The 15,161-nt window shown below is 36.1% G+C and overlaps 1 protein-coding gene across 2 annotated transcripts in view; it reads right to left on the bottom strand.

Annotated features, from left to right (window-relative positions):
• The window catches only part of CTNND2 (catenin delta 2), a gene marked incomplete at its 3' end in the record, with an annotated part of 782,663 nt that overhangs the window by 640,091 nt on the left and 127,411 nt on the right, over nt 1-15,161 (bottom strand). For both annotated transcript variants that reach the window (XM_079800721.1, XM_079800722.1), the window contains exon 2: nt 9,560-9,696. In XM_079800721.1, coding sequence (XP_079656847.1) covers nt 9,560-9,696 — 137 coding nt within the window. The remainder of the gene's footprint in view (nt 1-9,559; nt 9,697-15,161) is intronic.

The following is a 15,161-nucleotide window of genomic DNA, read 5'->3' as shown; positions in this document are numbered from 1 at the left end:
GGTCCTAACTGCCCCCCTGCCAGCCTGATCACCCCTAACTGCCTCTGCCTGCCAGCCTGATCACCTCCAACTGCACCCCTGCTGGCCTGGTCACCCCCAACTGCCGCCCCTGCCAGCCTGGTTGCCACTCACTGCCCCCCCCTGCCGGCCTGGTTGCCCCCAACTGCCCCCCCCCCCCCCGCCAACCTGATTGCCCACGCAGCCTGCTGTTCTGTCATTTGGTTGTCCCTCACTAACCCCCCTGCCGGCCTGGTCGCCCCACACAGCCTGCTGTTCAGTCGTTTGGTCATCCCTCACTAACCCCCCTGCCGGCCTGGTCGCCCCACGCAGCCTGCTGTTCAGTCATTTGGTCATCCTTCACTAACCCCCCTGCTGGCCTGATCACCCCCCACAGCCTACTGTTCGGTCATTACTGTGACAGTGTGCTGGACAATTTGCATATTCCTCTATTATTAGTATAGATAATATAGTAAATGTATCACAAACCATTTTATGTCTAAACTAGAGGCCCGATGCACAAAATTCATGCAAGGGTAGGCTTTCCTTCCCCCAGCTGCTGGCACCGGCTTCCCTCCGGAACCCAAAGCCTGGGCTTCCCTCCAGCTGCCAGCAGGCACCTGGGACCCGGGCTTCCCTCGCAGCCCTGGCTTCATCTGGAAGGTCATCCGGAAGGACGTCCAGTCTAATTAGCATATTACGCTTTTATTATTATAGATTATGAGACAATGTAGCATAATGAAAAAGCACTGGATTCAGAGTAAAACCATCTAACTTTTCATTTCAATTGTACAGCAATTTCCTATATGGCTTTAGGTAGGTAAAATGAATATATCTTTTTTAAATCAGCAACTTCTTGATCATAAATAGAAAATATTACCCAAAATTATTACTAATGAAAAAAGTCATTAATTATATACCTGATGAAATGCTTTTCATATAGATTTTATAGATATTCATAAACATAAATTGTAAATAAATTTAATATGTGTCCTTTAAAAATATTTTTGTTATTCTGAGGCACTATTTAACATCATTTCTTGTTCTATGATAATTGCTAGGATACTTGGTTTAGTTTCTCTGAATATTGAACATGTTTTCCCCATTTACTCCTTCTAGAATATTCTGTCTGTTAATTTCCAACTTTGTGCAAACCCTATGTAGGGCACTGACTGTTATACCCGGGATCTCCTGCTTCATAGGTCCTGCCTGTGGCTCCCAGTAATTAAGTAGGACATATTTTCCCAGTGAGTTTGTAAGGGTCTTTAAAGTCTTTCTCAAAACTTTCCTCCAGGCAGCTCCTGTCAAAATAGACCCAATGATTTATGTACCAGGAAGCATGATATATTGTGGTTTTTTTTCATTTTGAGAAAAGTGAATCAACCTAAGTGATCGACAAAGATGGAAAAGTTAAATAACATTGTAATATTAAGTAATTCACAGTGAATCACAGTTCATAGCCATTATGAAAATGTTTACAAATAATATTTAATGATATGAAAAACTACTCTTAATATAATGTTAACTATATCAAGTATAAATATTTATAAAGCAAAATATAAGACTGAACAAATAATTATATAGTTGTATAAAAATCTTAGAGGGAAGTCTCCCTGAATCTTTGCAACAACCTCTAGTTGCAGTAAAATTCTAAATAAACTTTCAACTTCATTCCTTCCTGAGTTTTAAAACTTTTCTACAATGTGCATGAATTATTTTATAATGGGAAATTCATTAAAATATTGCATTTAAAATAATTAATGTGATTTCACATATAAATATCTAACAAATAATTCTAATGATAAACATGAAAGAAGCATTAGAAATGCACCATGTCATGTTACAAACCACACATACTAACAGCTTATCTCCTAATTTAGCATATGAAAGCTTAGTCCATTTATATTTTCCCCATCATAGCCTCTAGCAAAAAATACCTTCAAAGGGGAAAGAGCAGACAGGAAATAAATTAATACTTAGAAGAGAGTTTGGGCTGATTATAAAGATAGATAAAAGCATATGTGTCTTAAGAAGAGTTACAAACTAAAATTTTAAGGGAAAAATTATGTTTTAGGAGAAAAGTCAAAATAACTTACTAGCAAGAATAGAATACACATACGGGAGCATGGGGTGGGGGCAGAGAAGGAAGATTATCACACTCCCAGAATTATTCACTCATGACTGAACTCCTAAATTAATTCTTATACAAGTGGTTTATGACCCTTATTTTTCCTTGATCTCTAGTCCCTACCATTATTTTTGTGATGAAAAATATTCATTAAAGAAACAGACTCACCTCAAACCCAGGAAGTCTCATCAGTCTTTCCTTCCTACTCTGAACTCCAAAATTTGACATAAGCCCCCGGTCTTTCTTTGCCCTGCTGGAAGTGTGAACACCCAATGTGGTCAGTCTGTCTACCTCGCCTGCCATTATGTGCATATGATATTTACAAGGCTTTCTGATATTTCCTGACTTTGAGCTCTGCCCTTTCCTTGATACGAGCTATACCATTAACTAGGACCCAGTTCCAGAGCTTCTGGCTGAGTTCTACCTTGTCCTTCATATCTCCATCCATCTTGAAACCAACAATGACTGATCCTAATGTAGTCTATGTTCTATAATAAAAATTCAGGAAAATTATGTTTTTCTTAAAATATTTTCAATGGGCATGTGACTTGAAATGAGGTAAAAGATCATCAATTAAGTAATTCTCATTATAATTTTGATATACAAAGAAAGTTCAACTGTGGCATTGTGATATGTATAATTATTTTCTTCTCTGATTAAATGAATATAAAGTTCACTAGTCTTTGCTCATAATCCTTCTCTATCTTCTTGACCTTTCTTAAAGGTGTTTTAATTTCCTTTTTTTCATGGATGATAATTTTGCCATTACTTTCATAAGATACTTTCCAAAATATACTCTGGAAACTGATTAATAGTTATAGGTCATTTTCCACATTTAATTATCAGAAACTATTGCTGCACATTATGGTAACACTAATAATGCTGAAAGATCTTGCAGTGATATGTGGCACTGGAAGAATACTAATCAAGGAAGCAGTTTATAACGTGTTCCTTTCCAATAATATTCTTGTTATGCAGAGCTAATGTGTTTTTACAATTATAAGTGTAGAAGCTAAATAAAAATAAAGGCATGCAAGTATCGCATGAATCCATGTACAAGATCAAGATTTCATTAGATTTTTAATGAGGCATCTATTTAAATGCTTACTACCTTCATTCATATGACACAGCCAATCTAAAGTGCTCTGTACAACAGTTTTGCCAATAGTGAAAGCTCAGCAAGGCCTTTCTTTACCCTTGCTTTCCTGTAGTAAGTACAGTAATAAAAATGATCAAAAGCAAGAGAACTTCTGCTTTACCACCTAGCAATTACCAAAATCCTAAATAATGGTACTGAAAAGTTCCTCTAAAATCAAGACTATGATTTACAATCTGTGTGGAATTTAAACAGCAAGAGAAATTACTGTAGTAATAGTGTGTCTGTGGTTATAAATGCTGTCAATTTTAAGGAATGTTTTTATCGCTATAAATTATTTGCAGTTTGATCATTTAAGGACTAGAGAGTTTTCTTAAACTTTTATGTACAGATTTTAAAGAGTTTATCGCTCTTTTTATAGTTTGTTGTGTTTAGTTTTAACTCCATTGATAACTACTTTAAGGTAAACTCTAAATCCTAAATCCATGTATCACCCAGAGGAAGCACAGTTCCAGGCATACAGTAAGTAGACACCTGACTAACACAATTAAATAAATGCAATGAATAGACACATTTGCATGTAAGTACTGGTATAGACCCAGACATTTGCTATGTAATCTTTTCATGAATATACCCGGCTAGTAGAATTATTACAAACATTTACCACGCCATAATAATTTACAAAGATCAATGAACTAGAGGAGCGCTAAAGATTTAAAAAATGCCGCAGGAATTTTTCTAGCTTATGTGTGAAGACCCCTTCGATGCTAACTTTGGAAGCATTGATGATCAAATGAAACACTGATCAACTGAAGGGAAAGAAATATTATTATGAAACAAGTATATTTTTCAGAAAGTCATGTTTTTTTCTGTCTATATCCCCTTTCAATCAGTGTCATTCCAAGATCTGTCATAATAATCACTCTCTTGCATCCCTCATCTTCACTGCCTCTGCCTCTTCACCTTGGCTCAGACCAACACTAGACAGACTCCAAGCCATCAGCCTACCTGCAACCACATCCATGGCCCCTCTCCTGCTCTCACGAATGAATTATCATTGTTTCAAAATCATTCCCTCCACTGGTGTACTGGATCCTATTCACTCTTACCTACTCAGTGACTTTTCCTCTGATATTATCAAACTCTTCCCCCTTCCCCAAGCATCATTAATTTATCTTCTCGATCACTGCCATCATCATAGGAATGTCTCCCATCCTTAAAAATAAATCCCTCAACTTATCTTACTCTTTAGCCTCCACATTTGTGATAAATGGTTACCAATCACCTTTGTCAGTTATTTATTCAAATAATATGACCAGGATATCACACACCCCACTCTGTCCTCTCCTTCTCTTCTGGTGAGACATTCACTTACAGGACAGGAAATGGGGACCAGTTATCGCTCTCTTAAATCCCCATACAAGGAGAGACTTAGGAACAGTCATAAATTAGATGGTCTGAAATACAGGAAATTACCCACAGGGTGTAGCAGAATTCAAGGTTCTATTTATGTTGATATAAAAGTGTAAAATTCACTAGTTAAAAAGCAATCAGGGGGTAGGGGAGGCTGGGGGAAAGTCGATGGGGGGAAAAAAAAGGAGATATATGTACTACTATGTGTATTACTTTAAACGATAAAATAAAATTTAAAAAATAAAAAATAAAATAAAATAAAGAAAGAAAGAAAGAAAAGAAAAGTAACAGAGCTTTACCTAGAATGACCAAAAAATAAGAGAGAACACTCTGATTACTAGAATCAATAATGAAAGATGAAATACTACTACTTACCTTACAGATATTTTAAATTTTTTAAAAAGAATACTATGAACAAAAAAAAGGAAAAAAAAGAAAAGAAAAAAAAGGAGGGAAAAAGCAAGGGGGGGGGGTGAAGAATACTATGAACAATGGTACACCAAAAAAAAACAAAAAAGCAATCAAAATGGGAAATTAGAACAAAGGGAAAAAATCATCAATGAACAGCTCTTCATTGAGCAACCCATAGCTGCTGAGTTCAAAGATACTAAGTTTTAAGTTACAAATATCTTAGTGACGCCATACAATGCTATATGGGATACATTTCATGACCTGGGGTTTGCATGACTTAAGTTCCATTATATGGTGACAAACTCGAATTTATTTTTATGCAGTTAACCAGCCAAAAACTTGTGTACTTAGTATCATTAACAACTTATTCCAATGACCTCTATCAGATAGTTTTCTTTATATACACAATTCCGTTTTACCCTTTATTGTGCTTTGCTTATATAAGTTGCTCTGTATGTTTAACGAGCAAATCAACTATGTAACCCATTACATGGCAGTCAGCTCAGAATATATGCTTGCTATGACAAAAGATGACTTTGTCTTGCAAAACTGACCTCTAAGGACACAGGACTACAGTAGTACAAAAGTGTGGTATCAAAAAAAGTTTTACTTCAAATTCCCTAAATTAATAAATAAGATTTTTACTTAAGAAAACTAGTTCTTATTAGTACCAAAGAGGACGAGGCAAACAATATTTTTAAGTGAACAGATTTATAAGTATATTATGCATATAATCATTAAGAATCATAGAAGGTATTAATTTGTAAAGTCACTTTTCTATAATCTTGGCCAATCTCTTCAAAAACTATATTTAACTTAGCTCTAACTCCAAAGATGATGGTCTATACCTGAGGAAAAAGGGAAAAAGGAAGCCTTAAGAATAATTTAGAACAAAAACCCCCAGAAAAGGAAGAGAACAGTTGTTTGTATGGGTCATACCAAGGAAGTCTATGGATTTGGCCATTAGTTGATTTCAGCTTTGAAAGGGCAGATACTATACATAGTTCCTCACAGCCAAACCTCTGATGTGGGTATTTCAAGTTGCTAATCTCTGCTTCCCAGGACAAATTTTCATTGCTCTTCACATTACTTATCTGCCACAAAGAATCTTACACCTTTGCTGTCCTAACATGAACAATGAATTTATTTCAATTATTAAGGAAAAAAACAAACTCTTCCCAATACATTTTTATGAAAGTCTCATCGGATTTGGAGAGGCCATTTTTTTTTATACATACCCAGGAATGTATTTTTGCTTAAAACAGCTTATCCACTCTCTCAACTACATACGTCGCTATTTTAGCTAAAGGAGTATTTCCTATTATCCAACTAATATTTATTCTGCTCTCCCAATTCTTTTCCCCATTTTTGTTTTTCTTCCTAATCCTCTATGCCATCTATCCACACCCATTTCCATCAAACTGAAAACACATATGGTAACCAAGGCTAACTGTTTGATTGATTTTCTTCTATACTTTTGTAGAAGCCCATTAACATGCAAAAATAAAACATATTTACTATTTTCTTAAACAAGATAATATAATACTATGTCATTTCCTTTCTAAAATCTTCATGAACTTTTTCAAAGTTTAGATATATGGATCCAACTTATTTTTATTAATAACCACATAGAAAGGATATATCTTTCATATGAAGTATTTTACATAAAAGACATGTCATGTTTTCAACTCTTCAACAATCAATATCATTTTATGTTTTTTTCTATTGCAAATAATTTTACAGTAAACTCCCATATGCATAAAAATCTTATGTTTTCGTTCACTTAGTTTTATAAAACATATCAGTCTTAGCTAGACTAATCAAAGGCTATTGAACATTTCAAATACCAATTCATAGTAAAACATCATTTTCAAAAACGTAACAGCCATGCATATTCCCGTTTTGAATGAAAAAGAATGTGAATTTCCTCAAACCTTAACCCTTGGCTCGCTTACAATATATACTACATTTTAATGTTTATTATTTGGTAGATTAAAGAAAATCATATTATTTTGAATTTTGTGTCCCTGATTTGCACATTAGGGTGAAAAATATCCATTAGTTACTCGCATTTTATTTCTGTGAATTGTCTGTTAATATTTTTTTGCCTAGTTTTCTATTCTTTCATTTATCTTTAATCAATACCGGAAATCTTATTATTTTAATGATATCAGCACTTTGCCTATATTTGTGGCACATATATTCTCTTGGCCCATTTTTCTACTTTTTATGTTGAGTTTTTCCTTGTTATTATTTTTGGTATTTACTTTGCCAATTTGCACCAATCATTCATGTATGGTTTCTGAATTTCTTTTCATACTTAAAAGTTGCCTCCATCTGTAATTTATAAATTTTTCCCAGTGTTTCTTCTAATATGTTTATAGTTTATTTTATACAGTTACATTGCTTATTTTTGAGATTCATTTCTGTATATGTTTTGAGTTAAGGTCTTTAATTTTCTTCCAGATGGTTAGCCAATTATGTTAACGCCATCTAAACCACTGCTTTGTACTAAAACAAAAATACTTCAAATGCATATAACTCCAATACTATATGTTTGAACCTGTTCTGAACCTGCAGTTATATCTTCTAGAGATCATTCTTGCTATATGTGGGCAGTTGGACACTACTGTGATGAACATATTTGGTAAAGTGAAAATCTCTCATAAAAAATTTCCTTGGCCTCATATATTTATACTTCCATGTAATCTTTAATATAGTCTGATCCAGTTTGCCAAAGAAATGAACCATCAGCCACAGCTTCCTAATCACAACTGTCAAAATGTTGTATGTCAATTTGGGAGCGGGTAATGTGGCTATGATATCAAGCTTTCCTACACAGGATTGTGGCATGACTTTTCATTTATTCTGAATCACTTTATGTCCTTTGACAAAATGTTATAGTTATCATCAGACAGGTCTGGGAGTTTTCTTGTTAAAGTTATGTCTTGTGTTTTATATTTTGTCACTACTCTGAATTTACTGGCCTAGCAGGGCTTCCAAATAATGCCAAAATAATAAAGCATGGCATAACCCAACCATTACAAACAGTACCCTGTGTATGGAGACGAGTGGCATGAACCTTTGCTCACCTTTTCCATTGTTCCTTAAAAATAATCAGAAAACTCTTCCAGGTTGGCACTTGAAAGTAAACTAAGCAATACTGCCTAGGCCTCAAACCAATCTCCTACTTACTATTTTTACAAACTAGATTATCCAACTAAGCTATTTAACTTTCTTTTGTGTACCTACTTAGCTGGACACCCCCTGATCTGGTGGCACACTATTTTTTTCTTAAAATTTTTTTTTAATCGTCATTTCCCATTGACTTGTAGAGAGAATGGAAAGGAGGAGTAGAGATGGAGAGAGAGAGACATCAATGTGAAAGAGACACATCAATTGGTTGGCTTCTGCAATTGGCTGGCTTCTGCACGAGCCCTGACCAGGGCCTGGAATTGAACCTGTAACCAAAGTATGTGTCCTTGACCGGGAATCAACCCCAAGACCCATCAGTTCATAGGCCTATGCTCTAACCACTGAGCTACTGGCCAGGGCCTGGCAATGGCTCTTCCTTCAGCTTCCCTATTGATAGCTTGACCATCAAGGTGATTTCCTACTTTTACCTAAATTAGTCCCAACTTATAACAAACAAACAAACAAAAAATTAGAGTCCCTTTTTGAGTAGAGTAACTGTCCTTCATTGCCCCATTTAGACTATTGCTCTGTTGAGATATTCTTGAAATTAGATAAGTTATGCCACTCTCACCCACTGTGGTTGTTAATTCAATCACATAACCCAATCACATAACCCAATTTGTTAATAACAATTCTCATTTATATTCTAGCACATGCTAAAAAAATTGAATAAAAATACTGACTTTCCAGTTTTCTTTAATTAGTTACTACCTCTTATTTACAAGGAACACAACTTTTAAGAAATAATTTGTTTAGATCTAAACCTTCAAATTTTATTTATTTATCCATTTTTATGGCAAAGTAATACTGAAGGAAGAAACAATCAAAATGTCAATTAGTTTTAAGGGGGAAATTCTTGTGTTTTTCCAGACTCATCCTCTCAGAAACAATGAGAAGGTAAATTTGCATCAACCCAACATTATATTCACCTGTTACCACACATGCTAATTTTTCAGCCCTGTGGATATATTTTGACAGTTTATTAGACTTTATATTTTCTAAAGACCAATTATTTGACTTAGTGCATTTAATAGTATTAAAAGTTAGGTTCATCACCAAATCTGCCAAAACTTCATCAATATGTAAGCATGACTGTAAAGTTGTTTTTGCCCTATGGGCTATTATTTCAAGAATATCTGCGTAAATTATGGAGAAAAAAAATGGAGTCAAAAACAATTGTAGTCATATCTCTATGTTAATTTTATAATGAATGCCAACAATCCACTAGTAAATCATGAATTTTTTCCCAACAATCATTGTTCAACAGGAAAGAACTTTTTGATTAAATACTCCCATAAGTATGAGTGGAATGTTTCTACCTGTTCTTTGACCGAGGCAAGAATGGCGGAGGTGGTTTCTGTTTCTGAGCCATCCCCGTTGGAGGTGGTTAGGCCAGGACTCAGGGAGCTGGTTTTCTCTGAGGCTGACGAAGGCTGGTCGGGGACAGGCATAGCTCCTGCAATGCAAGAGGACACGCTCAGTGCAATCTGATGTGATCACTGTCAACAAACACAACTATCAGGCAACTCCAAGCCATACACTCTGGCAAAATGGAAATTATGAACTACAGAGAAAACCCATAACAAAATGGCAGAAGGGGAAACAAGTAGATAGAACAGTTTCTCCTCTAGCAACCCCAACCAAATTCCACAATACATGCACACCTTTGCGTTTCATCTTCAAGATAAGTGGGGGAAGGAAAATGAAAGTAAGATTACAAGAAAGAGTAAAGATATAAAGAAATATTGAGTTTAAAAAGAAGCTAGTCAAACCACCTTTACATATCTGTTAGGTAAATTTATTACTTGGGCATTGGTACATTTCTACCTAAAAAGAAAACCTGTCAAATTCCTCTTTCTACAGAAATCACAGAAAAGAAATGGTTAATAATTTATAAATAATTAAGAAATAGCACAATTAACATAAGAAACTTAGTTGGTTTTGTAAAATATAGTAAATAACTAGCCCACTCCACAAATATTTACCAAGTTCTTAATCTGTGCAAACAAAGCTCCTTAAATCTGGCAAAGCTCATTTGCCATAGTTTGTTTAGTCTGAGTTCATTTATGAAAGGAAGGAGGAGAAACTCATAACATCATCCCGGTTCCTAAATGAACACACATGCGCAGGTTAAACTAATATTATTTTATTCCATTGCATTTGTCTTAAACAAATGAATCAGACCAAAATATTTGTTACATATATTATCTAGCAATGCTCATCAGCATAGGAAATAATAATTAACTGACAACATTTCTTGTTTTGTTTTCTTAAATATATTTTTATTTATTTCAGAAAAGAAGGGAGAGGGAGAGAGAGATAGAAACACAAACGATGAGAGAGAAACATTGATCAGCTGCCTCCTGCATACCCCCTACTGGGGATTGAGCCTGCAACCTGGGCATGTGTCCTGACTGGGAATCAAACCTTAACCTCCTGGTTCATAGGTCAATGCTCAACCACTGAGCCATGCTGGCCGGGCAACTGACAACATTTTTTAACAAGAAATTACAAAAACATTATTCATAAAAAAGGCTAGGACTAAATAAAGGTTATTTTCTTACCTAAAGCTATCTGTATTATCTTTATTATCTTACCTAAAGCTATATTCCATGTCCTTCCAGGAACCAGTGCTCTGTGAATGCTAAAAGGTATCTCCTATTACACTATGTCTATACATTCTGGCTTTTACACTAAGTGACATAATTTTCATAGCAGCCCTAACACTATTAGCTACATTTAGTTAATAATTCAGGGATATGCAAACCCAAAGGGCTCCATTACAAATTTTCCTTAGAATATGTGTAGGGGAAAAAAGGAGTTCTAGGGAAAGTAACCTCACAGGGTGAACTGATTATAAATTACTAACTGGGCAGGCCATGGTGGGTAATCATGCCCCAAGCCAATAACTTTAGTAAAAGGTTTTAAGCCAGCCTTGTCCATTGTCCTTGTGCATCTAGGTTAACATGCCTTTGAAATACCAACAGTACTACAGCTTGATGAGAATATTAACCCTCAAGGGAGCACATAATCTTGTTAACTCTCCTGTAATCCAATCCTCACTGTGCTTTCTCCAGTTTTCCTATATCCTCTCCTTAATTTCAAATGCATAAAAAACACTCCAAAACAGTCTTCAGAGCAGAGATCTTGCACCCAGTCTATGTGGCCACTCAAGTAAACTCATGAAAATTCTCTATAGATTTGGCCTTTTCTTATGCCGATAAATATATAATTAAAAAGAAAAAAGTGGTCATCTAATTTGCTCATTAGAAATTTCCAGTTAGTTTTAACTTGTTTTTAATTTTTGGAAGTAAATTCTTTATACTGCTACCAATAGGGATTGGAACAGCATTGGAAAAATAAGTCTGTTACAAACAATATATGAGAGGGTTGGGGAAATAATACTAGGAAGCAGAGTTTGAGAAAAGAGTAAGGATCAAAATAAATATAATTTGGTAAAATGCAACCATGGCTATTGAAAGTAGTTTAGGTGATGGATGCCAATAGGATTAAAGAAATAGATTTAAATAATTATGGTGGTGGGATCAGGTGGACAATAAGGTACAGTTGTGTATTCAACTTGCTTTCACACCTGTTATTTTTATTTGTTCAAGTGTCAATTATAAGGATGTAGATAAACAGGTGAACAAATGCTGTGTCCAGGTAAAATCGCTTGAAAGCCAGGCCCTTCTGTTTAGGAGAGGTTTGGGAGATGAGGGAAAGGGATAGGGGCAGAAAGTAAGAAGAAAAGAAAAAGGCTAAGTCACCTGTGGTTAGTGGAAGATCCACCTTTGGCTTTGCATCTGCACCCACAGCCATGCCTGTGGCTTCCAAAGGGGATTCTATCTAAGGACAGCCCAAAGCTGAGAAAAGAGGAGTCTTATATATTTTGAATTATTTTCTAACATTTGTGTTTTCTAAATGTCATTGGGCCTATGTGAATTCAGGCTTTGGGCCAGAATTATCATCAACACTTTTTTTTTTTTACAAAGAAATTATATGAGGTCCCAAAGTTATTAAGTAACATAAGTAGACCTAGAACCCAGATTTTCTCTCTTTTCATTCCTATTTTAGTGTTCTTTGATGTGTCAACCTATTTCGCATAACCTGTACTGCCTCCTAAATGCTTGTCTACACACCAATTTATATAAAATGTAACTCTTAAAAGTATGACAGTAACCTGTCATAATAAAATATGTGATTTAATAGACAATGAATTAAGGTATATCCTTAGGCACTTGACAATTCTGACCCACAGAATATAAATAATAATTTAGTCTGTTTATCTACGCCTCCTTTCTCCTATAGCAATAACAGAAAGAGAAGTGAAATTCACAAGGCTTATCCCCCTCAGACAGAGCTACCGTGACCCAAGGCAACCTCTGTGCCTGAACAAAAATGGCTTGGAATAATTTTCATGGTTCATAATTTTTCACATCCGGAGTTAATTGAACCACTTGGTCATCACTATGTATGGATGGTGAAGCCTATCAACCTCCACTCCCGATCTCCTTATCTCACAGCACAGGGAGGAGAGGAAGGGTTGTGCAAAGTCTGCCAGCACCGAGCTATGGATCACCGAATGCATAAAAAGTCTGCCAGCACCGAGCTATGGATCACCGAATGGTAAGCATAAAAAGTCTGCCAGCACCGAGCTATGGATCACCGAATGGTAAGCATAAAAAGTCTGCCAGCACCGAGCTATGGATCACCGAATGGTAAGCATAAAAAGTCTGCCAGCACCGAGCTATGGATCACCGAATGGTAAGCATAAAAAGCCGTAAGCCTCCCGACTTCACAGTCTATGGGTAAGTACTTCAGTTTTAATTAGAGATAATCCGCTAAAATTAGTAGTTAATCTATGCTAAATCCAGAAATGTAGGGATACACACACACATACACACAAAGCAAAGGAAGAGCAATCAGTGGTAAACCCGCCACCCCAGATAGTGTATGCACTTTGATATTTTGGTAGATGTTTTATTGATTTTTTTTTCTCAAATGACTCATTCTGCATTATAAGTTTTATATAAGGGGGTCTCAACACAACGCTTTCTATTTAAAAAATTTATTTTGCTCAGCAAAATATCATGAACTATTTCTTATATCAACAAAAATTTTTCTATAGTAATATAACAAATATTTAGTACCCAATAACCATAGGTAACAAAATTTATCTGTCTTTTCTTTGCAAATATTGTTCCATTTTTGACATTTTTGACAGTTTTAATAGATAAATTCCTAGACCTGGTATTGATGGAACGAGGAAGCTGTGCATATTTCAGACTTCGGGGAGCCAAAACAAACTGCCCTGCTGCCCACCAGCAGTGCCCTGAGAATGTCCCCTCCTCATATCAGTAACAACATGGGCACTTACTATCCTGTCCTGCTTTCACCAACTTGACAGAGAAAAATTCATCCCTTTGATTTTGTTTTTTATTTGAGGAGTACAGTGGACACTTTCCCACAAACAACACCTATATATTTCCCATCCTACATACAACACCTTTTCATATCCTTTATATAATTACTGTGTAAGAAGTCTTTCTATCTATAGTCAAATGGGAATCTACAAACACCCAGACTGCATTTTAGACAAAGCCATCTTTAACAGGAGGAAAGAGACAATGATAAGGAAAGCATAGTGTCAAATTGGGGGTGGGGAATTCTCTAGCAGAACTTACAAGTGCTATGTCTAGAAAATACAGAACAACAACAACAAAACCCCAGCAGTTCCAAGTCGTGTTGTTCTATGCCCTCACATGCATGAGTAGTGTTATGGACTGAATTCCTTGCTCCTGGCCACCACCTTCACACCCACCCCACCCCCAAATACATAAATTGAAGCACTAGTCCCCAGTGTGACTATATTTGTAGAAGGGGCCTTTAGAGAGGTACTGAAGGTTAAATGTGGTCATGGGGTGAGGTCCTAATCCCATAGGGCTAAGAAGAAGAGGCCAGAGGTGTTACTCTCTACCTTGTGAAGACACAGAGAACAGGTGGCTGCCAGGAAGAAGACTCGCCATAAGCGTGCCCTGCTGGCATACTGATCTTGGGTTTCTGGGTTCCAGAGCTGTGAGAAAATACATTTCTGTTGTTTAAGCCACCCAGGCTATGATATCTTGTTATGGCAGCCCAAGTAGACTAGTATGGGCAACGTTAGATTGTTCTCAGCTTCATCCTCTGAATCTCCTCAGGCGGGGGCTTAAGAGGATTGCTAATTGATGAGAGTAGCAGGGTGAAACTATTTAAAACAGCTCTCTGTTGACACCTTCACTGGATATATACTGTTGGCATCAGGAAAAGGCATGTGCTACTTCAAATCAGAACACTTGGGTAAATCCAAGCTTATGAAAGAAACATGAGTACTATAAATTTACATTATACTTGGTAACATGTTAAAATCATATCTGGCCCAGCCGGTGTGGATCAGAGGTTAAGTGCCAACCTATGAACCAGGCGGTCACAGTTCGATTCCCAGTCAGGGCACATGCCTGGATTGCAGGCTATATCCCCAGAGTAGGGTGTGCAGGAGGCAATGATACTCTCTCATCGTTGATGCTTCTATTTCTTTCTCCCTCTTCCTCCCTCTCTGAAATCAATAAAAAAATATATTTTTAAAAAATTGTACCTATGTTTTGGAAGGCCAAACTCTTGTTCTCAATTCAAGGACTACATTCAATGTTATATTTTACTGACCTTTATCACACAGAAAGAAAATAAAAGTATTATTTTGTATTAAATAATTCACATTTGTTCATTATTTAGCCACTTCTCTCCAGCAACCGATGACTTTAGCATCAAGATATAGCCATTGTCAACAAAAGAACTGATGAGTTCTTGTATTGCACAATCATCCAATTCACCCACCCAGCATTCTTGTGCCACCATTACTTGATCTCCTCTTTGATTCAAGAACAA

The sequence above is a fragment of the Cnephaeus nilssonii genome, assembly GCF_951640355.1.
Source record: "Cnephaeus nilssonii genome assembly, chromosome: 2".
Classification (NCBI taxonomy): domain Eukaryota; kingdom Metazoa; phylum Chordata; class Mammalia; order Chiroptera; family Vespertilionidae; genus Cnephaeus; species Cnephaeus nilssonii.
Note: the sequence above shows the minus strand (reverse complement) of the source record. Positions and strands in the feature narration are given on the sequence as shown.